The sequence below is a fragment of the Epinephelus fuscoguttatus genome, linkage group LG15 (assembly GCF_011397635.1).
Source record: "Epinephelus fuscoguttatus linkage group LG15, E.fuscoguttatus.final_Chr_v1".
Lineage (NCBI taxonomy): Eukaryota > Metazoa > Chordata > Actinopteri > Perciformes > Serranidae > Epinephelus > Epinephelus fuscoguttatus.
In genome coordinates, this window is record NC_064766.1 from 22971051 (window position 1) to 22996145 (window position 25095).

General features: G+C 41.3%; 2 protein-coding genes across 5 annotated transcripts in view; one reads left to right on the forward strand and one right to left on the reverse strand.

The window, feature by feature from the left end:
- The window catches only part of LOC125901586 (amyloid beta A4 precursor protein-binding family B member 1-interacting protein-like), an 80906-nt gene that overhangs the window by 40181 nt on the left and 15630 nt on the right, over positions 1-25095 (forward strand). The gene's annotated exons all lie outside the window — the stretch shown is intronic.
- Positions 1-25095, reverse strand: part of LOC125901585 (abl interactor 1-like) — a 47305-nt gene that overhangs the window by 6844 nt on the left and 15366 nt on the right. The window contains exons 3-9 of one of the 4 annotated variants that reach the window (XM_049597299.1): positions 20713-20889; positions 13685-13699; positions 11594-11697; positions 11237-11377; positions 8947-9047; positions 8151-8366; positions 4662-4751 (exon numbers count right to left, since the gene is read on the reverse strand). In XM_049597299.1, the coding sequence (XP_049453256.1) occupies positions 4662-4751; positions 8151-8366; positions 8947-9047; positions 11237-11377; positions 11594-11697; positions 13685-13699; positions 20713-20889 (844 nt within the window). The remainder of the gene's footprint in view (positions 1-4661; positions 4752-8150; positions 8367-8946; positions 9048-11236; positions 11378-11593; positions 11698-13684; positions 13700-20712; positions 20890-25095) is intronic. The other 3 variants (XM_049597301.1, XM_049597300.1, XM_049597302.1) reach the window with 3 other exon arrangements.

Here is a 25095-nt window from a genome sequence, read left to right on the forward strand (position 1 = left end):
TTCTTAAGAGATAACAAGGAGTTTATTACACAACCTCTACCTACAACCTCTGTCCTGTCTGCTGTCAAAGTTTGACTGAATTTTCATCACAACCGCTAGCGATGGCCAAATGAAGCCCCAAGAAGCTTTTTCTTTATTTTCTGAGCCCACTAGATGGCACTCATGGTTTAAAGCGAGAGGCTCAAAGAATGGCAATTCAGTGTGCTTTCAACCTTTTGTTGAACAAAAAGCGCCACCTAGTGGGCTCAGAAAATCAAGAAAATGCTTCATGAGGCTTCATTTGGTCATCACTAACGGCCGCTGGTCTCAGCAATATTTTTTACAGAAATGGTTGGTGTCAATGGTTTATTTTTGGCTAAATTTTAAATGAGACATTTAGAAAAAAGTGATTTTGAAGCTTAGATATGGCTACGTTTCCTTGAAAGAACTGTTCGTCACACATGATGCATTCATGGATCATTGGAAATTTAAAAATCCGAAGATAACAATTTCTGTTTTAACAGTGTCTGTCAGTGATAAATGGTGAAATTTTAATTGATTTATTTATTTTTTAAGAGAAAATATGCCTTTCAAACAAACTGGTGGGTTGTGGGGTTCAGAGATGGAGATACAATCGCTCAGCAGGTTTGAAGGATTTATTGTGGCAAAATGTCAGTTATTCACATGATTTTCTTCTTCAGGTTTTTGTAAATTGTATTTATTTGTACATAGAACTGATCGGCGTGAGGGCTGTCAAATATGCCTGACGTAGACCAAGAGAAACCTTCAGGAGTCTTGTAACTGTGAAGACTTCAGTGTTTAAATGTTCACTGGAAGGCAGCTTAGGGCCCTTTCTATTCTCACCCTACAGCATCTACTCAACTACTACTACTACTTGGATTTGAGAAATACTTGTGGAAATATTAAATGTATTTAGTTACTGACCTAACTCTCACTCTTGGCTTTGACACAACTTACAAATATGTGGAAGCAGGGGGAGCATATTCTATCATTTATCATTTATATGATACCTAATATAGCCTTTATATAGTTAAAATACATATCAGTGTTTTTTCTTCTCAAATTTGCCTGCAGCTCTTGGAAAACCAGACACTGAAACACTGCAGATCGCAAGCTGTCCAGGACACTTGGCGCAGCACTGTGTCCAATGTGAACAGTCCAATCGGTTAACATGGGCGCCGAAAACAAGTGGGCAACGCTCCATGGAAAATTGGCTGACTTTGAAGCATTTCTGCATCAAATGTGAACCCAGCGTTACTTTTAGACATTCACAAAGTTTGATTTGTATTTTAGTTTTCCCCTGAGAAATTAGCAGTGGCATTTTGAGCGCACACTTGAAAAATAAACACCCCGAGTATTCCCTTGAGACAGTTTTGTGTGTGTTTACTCATACAGCTCGGGTGCTTATGTGTCTGAAGGCTAAAAGTTCAGCAGAAAAAGACCCATCGTCTCCTTCTGCCTGTTCACACAAGTACGAGGTGGTATATTGGGCAGATCTGTGTTTTACACCAAGTGCGATTTTAAAAGCTTGACTTGGCCCTGACACACTGATCCACTGGCGCTACAGTCTTCAGCACATTTGTGCTCGAGATACGAGCGTCCTCCTGGAGCGAGTCTCCCTGCAGGCTTACACCCACAAGTCCAGGGATAAAAGAAAAGCTGCACCTCTTATCTAACTAATTCATAAGCCTGCTCCTGAATTAAACAAACTGCAATAATGCACCAGAGGTCTGAATTTAAAGCATCTCTTCAATTCCAATCTGCTTACGTACCTTTTTTTTTTTTTTTACCGGTCTAACAGCTGACTTCAAATCTGTTTAAGCATTAAGAGCAGAAAAAGCTTCAATATATAACAATAGCTGTCTTAGATTTTATTGGTCCAATCCATTACAACCCTTTAAGGTCTGTGTAAACCCCCGCATACATTACATTTAGCTGGAGTCTGCTGTGTAGTTGGCAAGAGGTATATCTTATCAATCATTCTCAAGGAAAAAAACTGTAATAATAGTAAATTACAATTGAGGCAGACAGAAAAAGGAAGCAGTCTCTATTAAAAAAACATTTAAAAAGCGTGTGGGTGCCCTTTTTAAGTGCTATATGGTATTTAAGTGGTATTATATGAGATCAGCATTTCTTGGCTCATTGTTGCGATGTTTTTGCACTTGTTAAACATTAGTGTGTTCAGTGCTGTGACCTCATTTAGACTGCGGCACTCTTTTCTTTGTCTGTTCAGTCGGGGCAGCTACTGCTGGTCATACTAACTACCCAAATCTTCTATTTACATATTAATCCCTGCTTCTGAGGCAGGAAATGCAAAATGGGAGAAAAGCCTGTCCAGAAACTGGCTGTTTGTTTAAAGTAAAAGCTTCATGGATATAAGTTAATAATCCTTGACATAAAAATGTGCTAATTATTAGTTTAAGACCATAAACATTCCTTATCTGACTGTATGACTCACATCCAGTGGCATGCAGCAGTTTGACCAGACAGATACGGACAGTTAGCTCGCCACACAGCTGCATCTCTGCAGACAGGCGGACGTTGAATCAGGACACGGCATCAGGTCACATTTTTCTCTCCTCAGTGGACAGACAGAGCAGGACGCACGCTTTCAGTGATTCATCACCATGGCAACAGACGGTCATCCGAGGGGCGTGTGCTCCCCCTTCGACCCCGAATACAGCTCAAGAAAAGGTGCGCCGAGTGTAGCAAGCCGCAGAGAAGAGTGTGAGAGTGAGGGAGTGTGTGGAGAGCAGTGAGGCAAGATGTGATGAACAGCGTTGCTACATGTCCGCATATATGAAGACCTGTTTTACTGAGATCAATTTACTGATCTGATGATGATAAATGTGCCAGTCACATTTTTTATACATCATTTATTTCCTTTGTAATGCTGGCTCACTTCTTAGGCTGCTTGTGTGCTCACTGGTTGAACACGTTACGTGGCATCGGCTGTTGTAGCTGTTGTCAGATTTATAATGTAGGTCACTTAAGTTTTTTTGTCCAGCCCCACCTACTGTGTGTATGTGTTTGTGCTTGTGTGTAGGAGCGAATGTGACTGTGAGTAGGTGGTTGTGAATGTGTCGAGTCATCTTTGTAAGCATGGGATTTTTTTTTTAAGAATACATTCTGAGATTTTTGGAAATGCACAGCAGGTATCTACACAATTGAGTGTGCATATGCAGGGTTTAATTGTCTTTATTTTTTCACTTGCCCAGTAGGGGCAAGAGGGTCAGAAATCTACTTCCTCAAAGTCAGTTTTTACCTCAATGCAAATTATTTATTATAGTTATCAAATAACAAGGCAGACTTCAGTTAATTGTCTAGAAAAACAACCCTGTTTTATCCACCTTGCTCTCGAACTTGTGCCCAACTGTGCTCTAACGTCACCCATCTGAGCTCCTGTTTCAAGGATAGTTGAAATGCTTGCTTGCACTTCAGCTCATTAACTTTGTCTTTACCCGCAGCCATTTTCTCTTGAGTGCCTCATTAGTACTGTGCAATGAGATGGCTCACTCTTGAGCTGCTTCCATCATCAGCTCCTGAAAAACTGTGTTGAGTCCTTTTGTACCATCTGCCTAATCAGGCCAATGAGTTGCTAGATTTACCTGCCTGATGTGGAATCTTATTTGGCCTTATTTGCACTTTAACACTATATTTACGCAGCTGGTCTTTTTTTTTCTCTCTCTCTAGGCGCAGCTTTAAATTATCTTTTTAAAAAGGATTAAAATGAATTCGGGATGTCTTGATCAAGATTTTTTTGGCCCCTAACCTGATCTGAGTCATTTAATATTGAGAATCTGCAGAGTGCACACTTCAAGTACTTTCAAGTTATTAAAATCAATCGACTGTCTCAAGCCTATCCTCCAGTGTTTATAGCTTCAGTGCAGCCTGTGTCTGACCGCGTGACAGCATTTACTGTCATCGTCTGGACTTATTTGCACAACTTGATTAAGAAATTACTCTTACTGGCTTTTTGCTTGAGGGGCTTTTGTTGAGTTTGGTGAGTGTAGTTGTCATCTGTCTCTCCCCTGAGCAGAGCGGTGACACACCACATGCCATAGGTGACAAACAGGCAGTTTGTCACTGAGCTAAAATGAAACTAGTGCTCATAACTCCGTACATACACAGTCTCATTCTGTGTTTTGCTTTTGTTTATGGCTTGTGGGTGTCGCCGCGGGTGGTGCGCAGTCCCTGCTCGTGCACGGGGGCTCAGCAAAGTCGAGAGGAGCAGCAGAGAGTTTGGGAGTTGATGATGGCTGCACTCATTGCATTGCTGTGCATGAAAGCTTCATGAGTAAAAAACACCAGCTGACATTAAATAAAGGATCGGATCCTCTGTACAGCTCAATATAGCCGATCCTGATCAGTTAAACGCCTTGATCGGCCCTGATCTTTGAAATAATATCTCAGTTGGCAAAATTCAATATGCACAAAATCTGGCATGTAACCAGATGCTACAAAGATGGAGTCTGTGTAGCAGGTATAAAACCCTCCCTGCCGACATGACATGTCGTATCCGTTCCCCATGTATTTCAGCTGTTATTGTTGAGCCCTGCTGTGTGTGTGTGTGCTGCATATAGTGGATCTGGTAACACTCATGTATGCATGTCTGCTTAAGTGAGTGTACATGCATATCTTGGTATGGATTTTCTACTTACTGCTCTCCTGCATTCTGGCCACAAAGCCGGTCAGAGGGATCTGTGGGGTCAGCTGGACCATTGGAGGAGGAGGCGGAGGAGCCACAGACACTGGAGCAGCAACACCAAAGAGAGGCAGACAAAGCAGCAGAGAGACAGAGAGCGATGGAAGTGGTGGACAGGGAGACAGACAATGATGAGGAAAGAGCAAACAGACGTTACATAGGAGATGAAGTCCAAATACAGAATGGAGGAAAGAGAGGAGGGGAAAAAAAGAAACAAAAAGCTTGTGAGTGAGCGAAATAGTGCAGGAAGCATTGCTGAGCAAATCATTTACACACTCCAATCAGTGCTCCTTTGTGCTGCAGTTTTCAAGCTGGGCTAAAGAGGAATTCATCTCATCTCAGACTGAGAATCTACCTCATCAGCATCCGGTTTACGTCAAAAGCAAAGGCTGTACAGTGTCAGAGCTGCAAAGCACTACAGGAACCCAAAAAACACGACAGTGGCAGGATGACAGCTCAGACGCTGTGTGTGGTAGGAATAACAAAGCAGAGATCTCAAAAAAAGCATTACAGGTAGAGCTGCAGCGTCTGTAATTTTGTTAAATGCTGAAGTAGTGAGGTATGTCTGGATCAAATGCAGCATTTAGTGCAATCACACACTTTATTGGTAGTCCAAGCATTTATATAATCTCCATATTCTGCCTCTGAAATGAGGCTATTTGTTGCATTGTCTTAACACAGGAGATAAACCAACAGACAAACACAGCTGTCCTCACTCAAAGACATGATGTCACACAAATGCACGCCAGGTCTGACTCATAAATCGCATGTAATGGAAGGGCGTCTGTAGTCTCACTGGGCAGTAATGTCTTATTATTCCACCCTGCTCTCACCACACAGCTACATCCATCCACAGCTAAGGTACGCCCCGTGAGATCAGTGAGCTCCCTCATGTGCTGGCACTAGCTTTTCGTGCTGTAGAACTTCCATTACATTCGCCAGGAATCCGAACGTATCTTTCACTTTAATTAAATTTCAATGAGTAGACATCACGGAGATCATAAGATGCCCCAGTTTAAGTCCCTGGTTGATGCAGCTCTGCATCATTGTTTCTCCTCTCAGACGAGACAGGCAGCCTCCTCCTTCTGTGCCAAGGAAGATGCTCGTCCTTTGAGAGGGAGAAGCCATTAGAGGAGAATGGCTCAGAGTGATGCCTGCCAAAATAAATTCTACTCTTCTGACAGAGAATATGCATATGTCCTGGGTTTCCCCTTGTCTAGTAGCTATTTATTGTATGTGTCGTCTACTCTGTTCTGCCTGTCTGTCTCTTCCAAACATGAAGCCTTGTACAGCTGACTTCAGTGATAATGTCATAACTCAGTTAGAAACGGTAATGAAACACTGAGCACAGCAGTGCTGAGGTGGGAAGGTTTCAACAACCCTGACTTAAGTAATTATGGTTCATCATTCATTTTCATTAGCCACAGTAAGAGCCTAGCCAGTGCATATCTTTTAGACCCAGAGGACAGTTTTTGGCAGTTTCACATAATTATAGATTGTGGAGTCGAAACAATGACAATTGCCAAGAATGGATGGTTACATTAATACAAGCTTCCTCACCACTTTATACATATCTAGGTCTCTGGCGATAACCACAGTATTGCTAATCTTGCTAATGACCAGCCAGCCACAGGGGACGGCACGCAACTGCCACAGCCGCTATGCGTGTTTTTTCCCTTTTTCATGGGAGCGCCACGTATTTACACTCTGCTACAAATGCCAGCAGCGTGATGAGGCACCAGCCGTCTGTCTGTTCTGCACTGAGCGCTGCACATTTGCCTTTTTTCTGGTTGCTGAGAGGTAGAAAATATTCAACTTTAAGGCAAACACTGCAGCTGCTCTCACTTTTTACCCAGCAAACCAATCAGAGTGGAGGAGGGGCAGGACAAATACCACTAAGACCAACCATCACATCCCTGAACAACAACAATGTAGGCAAATACTGAACCCACACAAACTGGTGGGTCCATCCTCTCTATGTGCTTCAGTATTCCCGTCATCCAGAGCAAGTACTCTAGCTCAGTGGTTCCCAACTGGTCCAGCAACAGGGTCCACATCTCTCCTTAGTCATTAGTTCAAGGTCCACACAGTTGAATACATTCAGCGTTATACTTGCATTTGGCCATGTCGTTGAGCAAGTTTGCTGTCTGTTAGTCACTCACTCTACAGCATTTCAAAATAAAAGCTCTGTGCCAGAAATTCACCATACTTCAATTCCATTTATAATGGACCCAGACCCACTTTTGGACTGCGACCAACCAGTTGGGAACCACATCTCTAGCTTGAGCTGACCAAGCCCCCGGGAACAGCGCTGTGCTTTGAAACCAGTTTTTCATTGTGGCCAGATGAGGAATTACACTTTCTGGGTCCATCACATGAAGCCAAAGAGCCCAAAAAGATTTCTTCCCATTGACTTACACTGGGGAAGAGACATCTATAAATCAGTGGATACATTTTTTTGGGGCATTACAGCCCCGCAAAAGACTCGCTTCACTATAAGAATTTGACGGCTCTGGTCCGATAACATTTCAAAAGTCTAAAAGACATGCACAATTTGATCATTTGATCCTTATTCAACCAGAGATAGCGCTCAGACAGCGGACATCTATAGTATATTTGCACTATGAGCACCACAATTCAGAAGATCAGGGTAATTTTATACCCCCAAAATCAAGCTTTTATGGCTTCATGCACCACTGAGCAACTAACGCAGGAATGAATGGGGCCCCGTCTGCAATGCTGTATCCAGGTGTCTTTATACAGCCACTGTGATGGCAGTTTTACTTCCATGGATATTCTGTATCATTGCAACAAGATGTAAACAAATCATCTTAGTTAAAATGAAAAAATATTGCCACCCCTGTTGCGTCTTGTTGCCCTTCTGTGTTCTGCATTTAACAAACAAGTACTTAATTAGTTTTAAAACTATGTCATCTTTGTCATTTATAAAGCAATAATATGCCTAATTATAACCTAACAATAAAGCTTATTTCTTAAGCACTAGAATCTGGATAAATGGAGTAAACTGCAAAAAGAACAAAAAGTGGTGGTAATACTGTATATCGTGCTGTTTAGCCACCCTTTATCACTGCAAGGGAAATTCCTTCACCGCAACAGCCCTTTAGATACCTACTGCAGATAGTGATGGCCAAATTAAGCCTCATTAAGCTTTTTCTTTATTTTCTGAGCTCACTAGATGGCGCTCATGGTTTAAAGAGAGGCTCAAAAAATGGCATTTCAGTGTGCTTTCATTTGGTTGAACAAAAAGCGGCATCTAGTGGACTCAGAAAATGCTTCATGAGGCTTCATTTTGCCATCACGAACTGCAGAAGAGTCCAAAATGTACTGTTCATGCAAGTTTCATCAGATTAGATGGGACTATTGCTTCACACCAACCATAACATGCACACGTTATTGCTGAAAACATGCATTGAACCTGAGTTACCTGAGTTCTGTGGGTAGGCAGGACCCCCGTTGATGTGGGGCTGCTGGGAGGAGACGGAGGGTGCACGGCGGTAGGTGCCAGTGGCCGACACCATAGAGGCCGAAGAGGTGGTGGAGGAGTTGTGGCGGGAGATCTGGCGGGAGATGGTTCCGAACTGGGACATGGGTATGGGACCCAAGCCGGGGCCCTGTGGCACTGAGGCTGAGGATGTCGCCACTGCAGGAGAGGAGAGACATGGTTACACAGCCTTATAACCTCTGCCTGATAACTCACTTTTAGTGCTGACTTACTTAAACAATAGCAGTAGTTTCTGGAATAGTTTACATTAATCTTCAGTATATTTCCAGGCAGAATGTGAGTAAAATAATGAGCTGCTGCTGGTTTGATATCAGTGTTTAAATTCAGTTTGCTTCAGTCAACACTGCAAATCCACAGAGATTAAAAAAACACAGTAAAATAAAACCCTTTTATGCTAAAACACTGATAGCTTATTAGTGTGGCTGCTGCTCCAGCAACCACACTAATAAGCTATAAGCCACCATTTTCTTACTGTGTACATCATGATATATTAGTGCAATGCAAGATCCTGTTTCGTTCATAGTCTCAATAACTGATAAGAAAACATTAAAACTCTTCTGAGACAGAAAGAGAATAAGCATATCCCAGGGACTCACTGGACTGAGAACCTGTCAACACCACTGAAAGAGTGACACACAGAACCTGCAAACATCCATTACTGTCAACAGCAGTGTGGACACCTGTGATGAGCAGTGAGGCTACAGCTGCTGGGACTCACCTTGCCCCATACTGGGAGGGGACGGGGTGGGAACTGCTAAAGGAATACCAACTCCACTGCCTCCGCTGTTCTCCCTGCCGCCACTTCCACCACTGCTGCCACTGCAGAGAGAGACAGTGTTAGTGGTGATCATTAGAGGATGTGTGAGACAAACTTAATTACACGACGGCGTTTGACATCCTATCATTATTCCCTCATATGTCATTCTGTCATAACAATATTCTTGTCACTGTGGCAACAGATTCACAGCTCTGTGGATGTGCTGCGTGCACCGTCTGGCACATTCACACATGAATACTGGGCACTAATCTCAGAGCATGCAGTCACATTTGCAGTTACACAGTGTAACAAAAACAAAACGAGAGCCAAGGCTTGTTCTGAATTCATAAAGAATCATGTTCAAATCTCAAAAGCTCTGACTAGAAGATGCTGGATTGTACATTAAACAAATCACTAGTGCCTTGAATTTGAAATATGAGTGTAGTTATCATTAGCAAGCTGGGGCAGATAAGGGATATAAGATAAATATCATTCTTGGAGACAATTAATTTAAGTTTTAAGCAGGTTATTACAAGAAAATACAAGTTAAGGTGACAAAATCCAAAAGGTAGACATTGTGCACAAATACAGTTTATCTTTATGAATTATACTGATGCCGAATTGACAAGAATACAGTGGACATGTGATGCCTTTTATCTGGTGATTCTAGAGTTATGTGGTTTTGCAGAAACATAAGGAATTGTTAATGTGTCATGTGCCTTAAAGGGAGTTTGGCGTAATATTTTCACCAGGAGCAGGGTGGGAAATAATCTCTAAAGGAATGCAGTTGTAGTCTTGCAAACTGTGGCCCAGTCTTTGCAAATTCTTACAGTCTGTGACTAAAAACTAACATCGTCTTTACATGTCAAGGGTGTCAGACTTGTCTAGTCTTTTCAAAGTCGTCTAGTGTATGGTAGGTACAAGAGATATGTGTAAAGACGATAAGAGATGTCAGTCAGTTAAGCCTGGTCTGTTCATGCTGTCATAGTCCTGAGGACAGGTCTAATTGGGCATCATTGAAAACACCTGCGTGTGGGCCCTCCTAGTGAGACAAGTCACAGGTAATAGGCCTTTTTTTCCACAGCGGACATGTTGACATGTCACAGTAGGAAAAGCACAGGTGTAAATAATTTAAATCAATGATGGCTGAATGGTACATTCCATTACCCATACTATCTGCTATACCGGGAAAATTCTTTTAGGGTGAGTTCCGAATCACATACTTTTTCTTTTTACTTTCAGTAGGTACTGCAGCTGCCCTTAAAAAGTATATATTGTTGCATGCAGTATGCACACGAGCAGCCCTGAACTTTCACCATCTTGCTTATCACCATCTTGTTATCATGGGGGTAAAAGATAATGCCACTTACCAGGATCACTAGAGATGGAGATACCCTGAAGAGCTCTGCAGTTGTTACTTTGCAATGTATGTACTTTAACCTTAAGGTTATAACTGCACATAGCTATATAGCTATAACTGACTGTAGATTCTAACATATTATATTCAACACAGTGAAATTACATCTGCAGTTCTCTGTCAGTTATGTCATAGTTATGTCCTATTGTTTTTAATATGTATGATTATTTTGTTCACTTAAACAATTAATATTCCTGTATTTATTGTTCCACTGGTCATAGGTTACTTGCTGTCATCCATTGTTGCAACTTCTGACAACTGTCAATGAGCTGTCATCTGTGGGTCAGAATAGCCAGAGAAGCATGCTGGCTTGCATACTGTAAAATCGAACCAGATGTAGTAGAAGATGCTGGTATTTTTGGCATACTGCATTTGACATACTATGTATTGGGACCTATGAAATATTTTTCTGGCATACTATATGGTATGGTAGTATGAGTATTGGAACGCATGCAACAGTATGAACTTTGTAATGGCAGCTGCGGTACGTACTGATAGAAAAAAGAAAAAGTATGTGATTCAGAATGCAGCAGCTGTTTCATGGTCCTGGTACAGCTCATGCTGGCACACTGTCAAACTGCCACAGCTTACTGGAGCACTTGAATAGAACAAAAGAGTCATCATCATGTTATTAGTAACACTTGTGCTTCTCCTACCATGTCACGTTAAAATGTCTCTATGAAAGGGTTAATTAGGGCTTCAAATAGGTCATTTTAATTAATTACCCTGCTCCCTGCCTACTACATGTCTATTTTATGTTGCATGTTTCTGGTTTAACGTGCATTGAGGTAAAATTGGTCTCACTCCGATGTTAAATTCAGGCATCTATTCTACCTGTGTGTCCGGGGCCTCTGGTTGAGAGAGGCTGTGCGTGCAGGGCTGTGCTGGTTGCCCAGTCGGGCCGGGCTCGTCATGTAGTCATTGGGTACCACTGGAGGCTTCACTGGCTCCAGAGTCTTGTAGGGAGTGTTACGTCTAGATACAGATAAACAGACAAAGGACACAGTTAATCCTCTGTGTTTTTATGAAGTCAGAAGAAGTGCTTTGGGCTTTTACAGACACTGCTCATCGTGCCAAATGAATGAATTGTCTCAGATTTACAGTCTTAATAAAGGTATAATGGCAGAATACATATACACAGAATAAAAAGATGGTATTTTAAAAATGACTACTATGACTTTATATCCTTACCCCAGGGTACCACGACCAGCCATAGGGGGGCTTGGGGGTTTCTGTGTGGGTGGGGTGGTCCTGGAAAGCGTCCCCCCTCTTCCTGCCGCATTGTTCCCATGTTGCTAGAGGAGCAAAGACAAGTTAAAACATTGCTTTTGTATTATCTGAGTCGCTGACACCAGTGTTTCCCCTGCCAATGAATATTAAGGCTGAGGAGTCATTTAAACATGTAATGACTAAGCAAAACTTTATTAGTTTCAGATGAGCATCTCCTCTTAAATTTCAACCACGCAAAATTCTTAGGAGAAACACTGGCACAAAGGCTTTTCTGTCCACACACACAAATATGAAGACACAGAATAGGAGACAAAGACAGATATGAGGGGAGAGAACAGAAAGCAGCACTACGTAGGTGACTGGCTGCCTTTGTTGGGGAATTGTGCATGTAAAATGGGATGTCGCTCGTCATTCTGTATGTGGATGACAATATAAAAGGACATAGGAATATGTGTTAAGGGTAATTACTGTAAATATTAAATATAATGTTTAATTTACCTTTTTTTTTACATGGACTGTAACATATATAGAGAGCCTATAATATATTCATGGTGGAAGTTCACACCAGGTTTATGCTGTTATTTTTTAATCTGGGCCCTATTTTTTCATGTTTTGTGTCTACGTGATTAAGGGGAACAATGATTTTTCAAAGTGGGCCAGTATTTAGCAAGACTGCTTCAGCCAGCAGTAACGAAACAGGCGGCGATATAACCATCAGGGTCCTGTGCATCAATTTACAGCCACTAAAAGTGTTTGTTTTTGCCACTGACAGGCTCAGATTGTTATTTTAAGTATCTGACAACAGTATGGAAAGGATCCCTACAGAGAGAGATCCTTTTGTTAAAGAGTAAATTCCTTTTTGATTAACCAGAAGCAGCCCTGAAATCGCGCTCGCCAAAGCCACCAGACTCCATTTAAATACCCAGTAATTTCATCATCATAAAACACACTTTATTTAAAGTTGACAGAAACAAAATGAGACTCACAGAGGTCATCCTGGTTCCTCTTTCCACTGTTCCAACAATCACCAACTCAGGTTTGGTTGAAATAAACTATTGATTCACCCAGTTAAATGTGAAAGTATGCTGGCTCTATACATGCTAAAATTACTGTTTATTTAAATGAAGTCTGGTGGGTGTGTTGATAACAATTTCGGGTCTGTTTCTGCCTAAACTGAAAGGATCTTTAACAACAAGGTCTATCTTTGAGGGGGTCCTCTCCATAATTTTTGTCAGACATAGACAGCCCCGAAATTGCCATCACCAAACCCACCAGACTCCATTTAAATAAACAGTAATTTTAGCATGTATAGAGTCAGCAGACTTTCACATCTAACTGTGTGAATTAAGGGTTTATTTCAACCAAACCAGAGTTGGTGACTGTTGGAACAGTGGGAAGATGAGCCAAGGCAGTTTTGGTGAGTTTTATTTCATTTCTGTCAACTTTGAATGAAGTGTGTTTTACAATGATAAAATTACTGATTATTCAAATGGAGTCGGGTGGGTTTGGCAGTAGCATTTTCAGGGCTCTTACTCTTAAACAAAAAGGTCTACATCTGTATGGATCCTTTCCATACTGTTGGACATTTATAATAACAACACAAGCCTGTCAGAGACAAAAACAATCAGAGGCAAAAACAAGAACTTTAATTGGATGTAAGTTGACGGTGCGAACATACCCCGAGTGGCTACATTGCAACCTGTTTCTGCTGGTTGGAGCCCTCTCCCTAAATACTGGACCAATTTCAAAAACTGCTGATACCATAAGTCTTTTAGACACAAAACATGGGAAAATTGGGTCCAGGTTGAAAAATACCACAGTCACCCTGTCATGCTAACTGCTGACTTTGTGAATGTTAAACAGGAAACAAGAGATAAACACACATTCAGTGAAATGATAACTGCTTTGTTGTATCATAACACATCAGCTTTTTCTTGGAGTCATATTTGTTCTATTTGTTGTACATGTTTTTACACATGAGACATGGATACCTTGACTTGGTGGAGTTTTATCAATACATGATAAAAAGAAGAGAAGACAACCATCTCTTACCTTGGCCTTAAGCCACTGAGTGCAAGCAGGCAAAAAAGGGAAGACAGAAAACAAGATAAGCTCATTGGTTGAAGGTTAAAAAAGTGAGATTAGTGAGAGCAAGTGTGAATTTTAAGCAGCATGCATGAACCCCATCTATTTTTCATTAACACAGTTTTATATACAGTATATAAAGCTGAAAGAGCACCATGAAGAACAAAGTAGATGGAGAAGAGAAAGGAAGGAGGACATCTAGGAGACTAATACAGTCTCTAAGGTCATAGGAAATATGCAGGCGTAAAATAAATCTGAGTCAAAAAGCCCCGTGTTGCCTACTTCAATCTGGTTGGGTGGAAAAAGTTACACCCACGCAGACCCAACCTGTTTGAATAGACCAGCCAGCCCAGTGAGCAGAATACAAAAAAATAGGGAGCTAAAAATCTGTGTTAGATTAGAAGGCCCATTCCTTTCTTATGTGTGATGTGTGTGTCAGTCTGTCAGCTGCCGTGTGTGTGTGTGTGTCCCTGTGAAAATACATTGCTCCTCTACAAGCTATCAGTGTAATCACCAGTGTTGGCGTCATTAAAAAGTAAAGCACTACTTTACCTAATAACTCCCTGATGAAAGGAATTCGTTACGCCTGTTGTTACCTTACATTTACTCCACAACATCGCCTGAGACACACTGTCACATAATTGCCACTTAATATAACGTCAAACCTCACATATGCCCACGTATCAGCACAAATCCCCATCCTAATAAGGAGGAAATCCATTAGATGATGACAGACTTATAAGGAAAACGTTTAAATGGCACATGAACCGCATTTAACAGGCCAAACACACTCACTCGAGTCACTCACTCCCCCAACCATGCTTTTATATTCGATTAGTCCAGTTTATTTGACATGTTGATCACTAAAGCAGCTGTTATACCTCATGCGGAGAAGTCTCTCAAATTGTTGCTCAGACAACCTGTTCCGCCGTGGAGTCAGCACCTGACTGCGCAGGATGAAGAGCCTATAAACGGGTGCACAAGCTAGCGCCACTGTTGTTGCCATGTTTCATGATTTTTTTCCTATCCTTTCATTATGCAAATGACTGAAGAACTTATGTCACACAGGTAATGACATAATTGTTTGATTAGTAACAGTAATGTGATTCCACTTATGTAAAGTGGATTGGCATCAGGGACACTGCCCTAAAATGGTTCAAATCATATTTATCAAAGCAGTCTTTATTAGTCACCATTGGCAATGCCTTATCCTCTGTGACCCCTCTGACCTGTGGTGTTCCCCAATGCAAAGTCTTAGGGCTGCTGTGAAACAGCGCCTACTTAGGGCAACAAAAAAGTTTATCTTGGGTGCATCGGTACAATGGCAGAAGAAATACCTGCACACCAATGCATCCACATAACCAGTCCTTGACTATCTAAGGACTAAAATATTTGCAGCTGTTTTTAATCACTTTTTCTTCATTTTTGCACTTTGAGCGCCCCTCTTTTTGTGCACGGAAGCTCTATATAATAGACATTTTTTGGCATTGATCTCAGCCTATGAACATTTTTGTGGGTGTCAAGCCCAGTTGACTTTGTGTGTGGGTTTTTCGTCTGCCATCCTTTCGTGGTGTTCCCCAAAGCTCCATCCTTGGCCCCTTGTTGTTCTGCATATACATGCTTTCACTTGGTAACATCATAAACAAATACAGTATCCACTATCATTGCTATGCAGATGACACATAAATATATATGTTCACTAGAAAACCAGTGAAGAATGCAATTTAAATCATCTGCTGAATGTCCCAAAACATTCTCCAGTTAAATTACACAAAATCAAAAATAATCCTCTTCGGCCCATCGAAATCCATCCTGCAAAACCATCTCTGCCTCTTATCTGCAAATGTCAAACCTTCAGCCAAAAACCTTGGTATGATATTTGACAGTGACCTCTCCTTTGAAAAACAACTTTCAAGTATTGTCAAGTCCTCTTTCTATCAATTAAGAAGCATCTCCAAAATCAGGCCCTTTCTCTCTCAGCTCGATCTTGAGAAGGTCACCCATGCTTTGATTTTTTTTCCCAGTTAAATAATACTGCAACTCATTGTATTCAGGGTTGAGCCAAAAAGCCATCTCACGGCTTCTGCTCATGCAAAATGGCGCTGCTTGGCTTCAAACAAACACTAGAAGACATGACCACGACCAGGATCAACTAGGAAAATTTGTAACTCTATTTTGAAAAGCACTTTATAAATTAAGGTTATTATTATTATTGTTACTATTATTATTAGAAGTTACCCCAAACACTGGTCATCACACTGGACAAAGTAAATCAGTAATCATTCATTTAGGCAGTTATAATTTCTTCTGATGATTTAATAATACTGAATAATACACAAAGCTCAACCTTTATATTGTTAAAGATCTATTACATTTTGAGCCAAATTGTCATTCTCTTAATGAGGTAATGTATTTTACAACCATTGACAAGTTTTGTCACATTTAGGGCTAAATCTAAGGATTTTCATCATTATTTCATCAGTTTTGTTTATAAAATGCCCCCCACATTTAAAAAAAAAAGAAAAAGAAATTGCAATTTCCCTGAGCAAAGTGACATCTTTAGATAGCTTGTTTAATCCGACCAACTGCCCAAAACGTAAAGGCATTTAAATTAAAATGATATACAATAAAGAAAAGCAGCAAATTCTTACAATTGTTACTTGACAAATAACGTAAAAGGTTAACTGACTATCAAAATTGTTGCTAATTCATTTTAAACTGACTGTTTCAGTTTTAATTACATTCTCAACTTGAGTCACACTTTATCAAAAATGTATTACAATATTTGCCATATTATGTGTTAAAGTAAAACCTGTTTGGGCTCATCAGCATGAGAATTATTTTTCTATAATGTCAGTCGCTTATATTTACACTCTGACACCTGCCTGCCAGAGACGAAACCCACATCAAACAACCCAGTTTAGGTTTTACACAATGAAGAGGAAGAAATAACTTCCTTTTGTTCCACTTTGTACACAAAAGTTTGAAAAAAAATAAGCAGAACATGGTGACACCACCCCTGTGCTTTTAAACACACAGTGAAACAGAGTCTGTGTCGGTGTCTAGACTCGTGTTATTGACTGTAATCAGACTGAGAATCACTTACATCACTAGACACACTAGAAATAATGAGCGGTGTCTGAGCTACATGTGGCTGTGCTGATGTATTAAGTGTTGCACTTAGAAAAAAAAGACGGGGCAGTAAAACACAGCGAGGTCGTAAATAACAGCGGTGAGGTGTTCAGACTGTCGGAGTGGCTGTAATGTGGCTGAAACCATGTCACCCTGGTTACTGCCAGTAATGCCAATAAAGGCTGTTAGAGGTGGAGGGGTGAGCACAGTCATCCGTAAATGTGTGAACGGGTCTTTCCGTGCTCAAGACTTCCCATCTATTCCTGGGTGAGTTCCCCTGGTTATGTGGATGGAAGGCAGAGGGGCGGTGATCACGCCTTGAACGCTCGAGGGAATCCGCTACAGCCAGGAGCAAATGGGCTATGAGGATGGAGTGCTAATAAGCTGCTATTTCCCCACAAATCCTGAACACGTATATGAACGCAGAGGCAAATAGGCAGACAAACAAACCCACACACAGGCATTAATATACTTCTCAGAACACTGTACATTTCTATCTTGCGTCTGCAGCAGTCGTGAGTATGAAATGATATCAATAAATTATTCACAGACGTGTGAGGGAGAGAAAGAAAGTGTTCTGGGGAAAAATATGGAATGTGATATGCATTTTTGTCTGCACCCAGCCAGACGAATGCACATCCATGACTGAAATGCAGCTTCACACACACACAAACAGGCTCAAACAGACACACATAAAAAGCCAGACAGAGAAATCACAGAGAATTTAAAATGAAGCAGTAGCCAGGGAGTCTTCAATCCCCACAAGTTTTCTTCCTCTCTAAGATGAAGATCTAACCCTTTGGGTTATCGTGAAATTGCAATACTGCACTATTGACAAGCCAAGAACAGGGGATGGCAAATGACTGCTGTAACTGCTTTGTTCGTGTTTTGCTTTTTTTTTTCTTATTGTAATAGTAGACCGTTTTTCCACAGCAGAGCAGGTAAAAGAAGTTTACCTGTTGGAGGTGAGCTGTTTGCAGAGGTGCAGACATCAACATCTCACTGTGGCTGTTCATGATTTTACTCTTCCTCCTTGCCGTTTTATTATTGAAGAAACGCTGCTTACAAAGTTCTGCTAATTCAGTGATAAACACATTTAATTTCCTATTGATTCTTCACAATGAAAGTCATCTTATCATCTTATCTGTAGCGTCCATTTTGTTTCCACATTATGACTCAAACCTCACAACAAAGTCAGAAGAACGACTTCCCAACTGAGGTAATGGGACCATTCAAGGATTACATAAATGCAGCATTAATATTAACTGATTGGTGTTCTGTCCCCTCTCCCTACATGCTTCAGCGTTCCCTTTATCCAGAAGTGGTGCTCTACCATTTGCCAACATTTTTACTCCCATAGTAACCAGACGCAACCAAAGCATCTCAGCTGAAAAAACTGCGTCCCTTATTGCCCTTCATATTTTAGATTTGACAATGAACAAGTATTTAATTTGTTTTAAAATTAGGGATGGGAAATGATAACATTTTACTGATACCACTGAGAATAACAGGGATAGTTAATGATTGTTATTTCCATGTTTTGCTGTTGATATTTTTTATAAAGTGCTGCTGACGTCATATGTCCCACTAGAGGCAAACATTATTGTGTTAGATGTCACGCCTGTCACGCCACTTTGTTTCCAGGATGCTGGCATACTGTCTACAATCACGCACTAGAGCAGCATGATGCTGCTGTTGTTTGGTTCTATACAGAAAGCAAAGTTTGTTTGTGTGGCACTGACGTTCTTATGACAGGATATTTACCCTCAGTAACGGACAGGCATCCCTGTGGGGAAGCAGTGGCACTTGTGCGTGTCAAATACACTCATGTCAAATACATGGCACTCCCGGAATTTAAATCCATGTTGCGCAGACAGAAGATTTCACATAGTGCTCGTGTTTCCGACATTACTCGAAATGTTCATTGTTACAAGCTGCGGCGTTGTCATCTTCCTTGATGAAGTGAAGCAACGCTTTGGATCGTTCCTTCCTCTCAGCAATGACTCCTTATTTTTGCAAGGTTCCAGCAGCGTAGATGTCTCAGTTTGACTTCACTGTTTTGCAGCTCTTAGGACAAACATGCTGGCATCAATTAAAGGAATTAGGAAGTTTAGAGGGATACAATTCCGATGGATCTTACAATTTGGAGCCTTTTCTCAACAGGAGCAGGCTCTCAGTTCCCATCTGTATTTAAACTGTATCATCTTTGTCATTGCTAAAGCTAGATATAATAACCTAACAATAAAGCCTTATTACAAAGTACTAAATCATTGCAGGGGAAATTCCTTCACAGCCTCACTAACCCTTATCAAAATAACTACACTTGACTCAATTAAAGGAGCTCCCCAAATGTAGACTCCCAAAATGAGTCATACTACAGATGTCTGACTCATGGTTTTTTAAGTGCTGCCAGCATGAACTGTTGTTCATGTAGGTATATCTGAAAAGGAAAAGAGGCTGAACATTTTCTACCATCTACACAGATCAGCACTGATTTCTGCAGAGATCCATCATTTCCAGCATCCATGAATGATGCTTCATTTGCATAGTGGGCCATGCCAAATCTGTCTCAGTGCGAGCCAGCTCTCAGAGGAGGAAACACTAGCTTTTGAATTTGAATCAGCGGATGTTTGAAAATCAGCGGACAGCCACTATCTCAACAGAGACAGACGGGGAGAACAGGGATGAAGAGGACGACTCAAACAAGCTGCGGAAATGTGTGACACCAGCAATCAATGCGAATAACTGTGTATACACACACGAGCAAAAACACACAGAATGTTATATAAAAGAGGAAAAGATGAAGAAGGGGGGAGAGGAGAGGGCGGATGGATCATGGGGAGAGAGAATAAAAAATTGAAGAATGATCCAGAAAAAGGGGTGAAAGAATATTTTTTTCCGCAATTCAACAGAGGATGTGATGGTGTGAGTAGCAGCACTTGGCCAAGATGTCTCTTTTGTTCACAGTCTGGGTGTGACACACACAAACACACACTTTTTCATTAACTTCCAGCTTCGGAAGTCGTTACTGGGCACGAACAAAACCTCTGACAAGCACAGCTTTTTTTCCACCACAGTCAGCTAACAACTACGTGTCTCATTCTTGGGCGAGTGTGTGATCCATTTCTAGGTGTTTCTGTGCTTAATTAACTAAAAGGTCTGCATATTGATCGGCTTGCAGTGTGAGTGAATTATGAAAGAAGACGGCGAGCTTGTTCATGTGAAGGTGCCAAGTGTGAACTTGACTAAGTATGTGTTCTTCTGTCTAGTTAAATTGATTAACACTAGAAATCAAGACAGTACATCAAAGTAATGACTTTGGGATTTAGCTGCAACAGTATGGATGCAAAGAAAAATGGAAGTGCTTTTTGAAAACCAGTAACAGCGTGAACAGAAACGAGGATGCCCTTGATATGAGTAAATACATGCATAAGGCCCAATCCCACTTCTTATTTTTACCCCAATTCCTTGTTTTCAAGTGCCCTTTGCCCCTCAGAACAGATTTACAAGAGGTTGTGATTGAAATCTTCCTCTATGGAACTGGACAACCCTTGAAGACCCTGATACATCATCAGTAGTCATCGATGGCTTTGGTTGCCTTTGCAGCCATCTTACTGATGATCTGTCATAACTCAGTTTAGAATGTGCCTTTAAAAAAACTCAGTTTGGAGGGCCATGTAGCCCTAAGGCTTTGCCCTACCCTAAGATGTGAACGTGCAAAACAAAGGGGTAGGACTAAATGGTTGGGGCAAGGCGTGTATTGGGATTGAGCCGAATACGCTTGCCTTCACTAAAGTCTATTCTGTTTATACAAAACAACTATGAGGAATTTATTTTGAGATAATGACCAATGAATGTCTTACTTTGACGCCGTGCCCCACATCATCCAGCAATGTGTAGTCAATGGGCTTTCTGATGTAGCGCACCGGCCGTTCCATGTTACCCGGGGCGATGATCTTGTGGGTGCGAGAGGTGTTCTTATTTGTGGTCAGGATGCCGATCTCTCGACGTGCCACCTTCTCCTTATGAATATCCACCGTCTGCAAAAGAGAGAAATGAAGGGTGACATGAGTGGTACAACAGACTTTTAGGGTTTACCTCTCTTACAGTAAATACTTAAAATTGACTAAATGTATTGCATTTGTTTTAAGACAGGTTATGTTTCATGAGATATGCATGATTTATAATTTCCCTGGTTATGTGAAGAGATAAGATCATGTTTTACTAAAAGGTCTCACCAGTGCCTATAACACTAATTTGCTTTTAATGCAAACCTAATACATCCTCCATCTGTTTCACATTAAAAGTGTCCCAGGACCTCAGAGGGCATTTTCACCTTACTACCCTTTCCTGGTGAAATTTTACTATAAAATACCCGCAAGAAGTGTTTGATTTCATAACAGCAACTAAACTTTGCAAGAGCACAACAACGGTTTTCATAGAATTTTTCAGAACACATTGTAAAACGGTTGGGAACAGGAACAACAGCAACAACACGGTCACGCTTAAAATATAAGAACATCTGTGGAGTCCCTCAGGGCTCCATTTAAGGCCTCTTTTTGTTGTCCCCATCATGTTATCATTCTCTTAATTAAGCATATTTATTATCACAATATGTTAGGGCTGCACCCAACTCAGCATTACGCCAGTCAAATTGGGTTTGTCTGTTTAACACGAATATTCCATGATTCCTTCCTTTTCGTTCTATTTGCATTTGAACAGGGCTCAGCAGGACATTCAGGGTGACAGTGATGTTCACTTTATATAGTAAATGAGCTAACTACATTAACCACAGACTGGAAATGTGCAGCAACGTTTTCTGCCAACAATACATATTTAAAAAAAGCCAGAGATTGTATAGTATTAAGTTCCTGTGAGCAGTAAATTCGACACTTCTAATCAGAAAGCAAAAGATAACATTATCTCAGAGCCTGACGGGCCAAAGCCTCTCTTAATCTGGGCAGCTGTCTCCGTGTCCCCATCCTCCTGTACTGATGAGCTGAGAGAAAGCCAAGACAGTCACTCTGCAGCTAATAATGGGGACTGAAATGTCCGCAGAAGCACACTGCACACTGACTTACAAAAAACAAGCAAAAAAAACCCTTCAACTGCTCATCTAGAAGGAATCTCAGTTAACTGAGGAGTCTCCGACGGATGATTCAAATCTGACTTTCAGGGAGCAGGCCTACTATATGTACTATTTATTAAAGTATATGTGCTATAAAAATAAGTGTGTTTACTGTTATTTAAACCCAGTGAATATTTGAGTGCACAATAAAACTATACGCCCATTTAAACCTTGTATTGACAGGCAAGTAGACAGGTGACACATCGCTGCTCAATATGTGCCTATAATGTGTCTCCAGCGGACCACTTACTGCCTATATAAAGCTACAAGGTCAAAGGGCCCTGCACAGAGTTAGTACATCTACACTTCCTCTAGCTGCTCTCTAGCATGCTTGCTTATCACATTAGCGGCTGTGTCAGTACAGCTGGAGATATTGATGTCAGCAGAATTCGACTTGTCTCCTTCCATAGAGCAAAACGATGGACGGTCACCCAACACTTTGTCCAAGTCATTGTAAAATGGTATAGAGTCAGCATGCTGTCACCAAAGCAACCACCACATCCTGCAGTGATGATGTAGTCTTTGTTGGGGACGCATCAAGAGATGCATCAGTGTTTACACATTAGTGTGGTTTGAGAGATTGAAACACAAGGCGTCTTGCTGGTCGTTTACACTTGTTTTTAGCGCTGTCCACTTGTGATCAGATCACTCGAGACGTATGTTTTAATTTAATACCTGCCTCGCTTTAAAATTACAGTGAAGCATTTCATACCTTGACCCTTTCAGTCCATGTTGTGTGACATCTATTAGCAACACGAAGTCGCAAAATTAAAATGTATGTATGTATATTTTAAATCTCCAGACGTCCCACTGCGTGGACACACACACTGGGTTGATCCTTTGAACTCCACCTGACCCACTATTCTGCTCTATTGGCCTACACCCTGGGGCCCATTTCTCCTTTAACCCCTCGCACCAGGAGCAACTGAAAAAAATCAGTGACCTCCATTTCTTCTGCAATTACTGTCATTATCGCTCACAGCACCCATCCCAGCAGGCGCCTTAGCTCTGGCCTTCAATTTATGAATGATTGATGTAACTGGAGGGAGAGAAGGATTAAAGAAGGGAAGGGAAGCTGACGAAAGGTGGGGAAGACTGAGGGAGGACGGACAGTTTTATCTCTGGAGTATGAGGTCACTCTTGGGAGAAGAGTGCTGACGTGTGCGAGTGTTATTAAGGCTTGTGAGACATATATGAATCCATGACTGTTGTTAATCACACTGTACATACTGTACCTCTTCTTGCATTGGCTAGACTAGAAATTAAGTAGTGTGTGCATGCATGTATACGCAAGTGCATGTTTTGTAAGTAGATGTGTGCTTGTGTTTGTGTGTGCGAGACCCTCACAGCAACAAGGTCACGCATCAATCACCACTCAGCCATCTCATCCAGCTGACCCGACAGCTCCGCTGCTGCCACCGGCTCTCTCTGAGTGCTGGAGATGATGAATCCAACTGAGAGACTGAAAAGTCTGATAGGTGTTGTGAAGTTGACCCGCACCCTCCCAAGCTTCTGTGCATTACTGTCACTGTGTCTAGTCTGTGTGCTGCATGTGAGATATATATAGAGGGCATGCTAGGCTCTTTTTTTAGGAGAGGAAACTGAAGCGACACGCCCGGTTTCAGCTGGGAAATAAGAAAAAAAAAAAGACCCGCCTATTTCCTGCCAGTGATAGGCGAGTAGAGGTGGAGTGCAGATTAGTGAAAGCGAAAACAACAAAACTCAGAAGGACATAAAGCCACAGACAGTTTGAGATAAGACAAGACAGAGAGAAAATACTGTAGGTGAAACTAGAAGCTGATTCTGGTGGGCTGTCATGATCAAAAAGAAACAGAGACGCAAGTAAAGTGGGGAGGGGATAGATGCTGAGAACATTTTTAGGCTCTGCATTTAAGCTGACATCATTTAAAATGTACCAAACAACAAACACTGTCACAGCCGATCCTGTGTCTCTTTACCGTAACACCACTAAAGAATCATTCTTGACAGTGAGGAAATATTGAAGCAGTGGTGCAGCAAGCATGAACACATCTGTAAGTGATGACTGAATCCTGTCAGCTGTATTTCAGCATTTCCTCTACATGTACATTACAAAAAGGAAGTTACATGAGGTAATCTCTATGAAATGTCCAATAACTGTTACCTAATCGTTGATGACAGACTTCCGTCTGCCCTTCTTGTGCTCTCTCAATCTCATTTTCTTCTGTAATCTCTTTTCTCTAATAAACATCTGGCTGTCTGCTCAACCTCTGCAGTGAGTTTCTCAGAGCAGATGGCACCGCTGTAAAGTTCACTGCTGGATCCATATCAAAGTTTCAGCCCAATGTATCTGCATTTGAGCAAATGTTGAGTCTCTGCAGTACAAACGAAACTAGTTGTACATATTTTTTAAGTCTTGTTGAAGTGTTACTGGCAAGAGAAAAATATGATGTAGTCTGTGTTGAGACTCCAAGGCGTGACAGCAGATGTGTGATGTCATACATCAATGATCTCATATATGGCTTAGTGACAAGACTACAAATTCAGCCAGCTATGAATGAAATCTCACAAGTGTTCACATCTGTTTCACTATCATTTTTTAAAATTTACACTAGGATTCAGTGCTGAATTTGGAAGTTTGAAGGCTAGCGACAGAATTAGGGTCGTACCAGGATTGGGTACTGAAACATGGTGGCGGTACCCACCTGACCAAATCACAACACAAATTTCAGTGCCTCATTTTGTTTGGTGCTAAATTGTGTGATGGGCTGGAGCAGAGAGTATTAAGTTAAACGTTGCTGTGCAGTGTGTTAACAGTTTAGGCTATTAGTCAGCGAATAAATGCTCCTCAAGACCTAAGTCAAGTTCTCGTGTCTTGCTTGTCACCTGCTTATCAACAGTGTCAGGAGAGTGAAGGAGGTTAGCTCTGAAGTTAGCCTCCCATTTGAAACTGACCCAGCTCATTTAGGATGGACTGTTGAGGTGGACCAGCTATTCTCATTGCTGTTACAATCTCCTTAACAGTTAATGTAGAAGTGTCTTGCTATTGAGTCTCTCCTGAGTTTGGGAGACAATTATAGATCCCAAAATCAAGATTTGTTTTGCTTTAATTAGTGTTGTAACTGTTATTTAGTGTTAA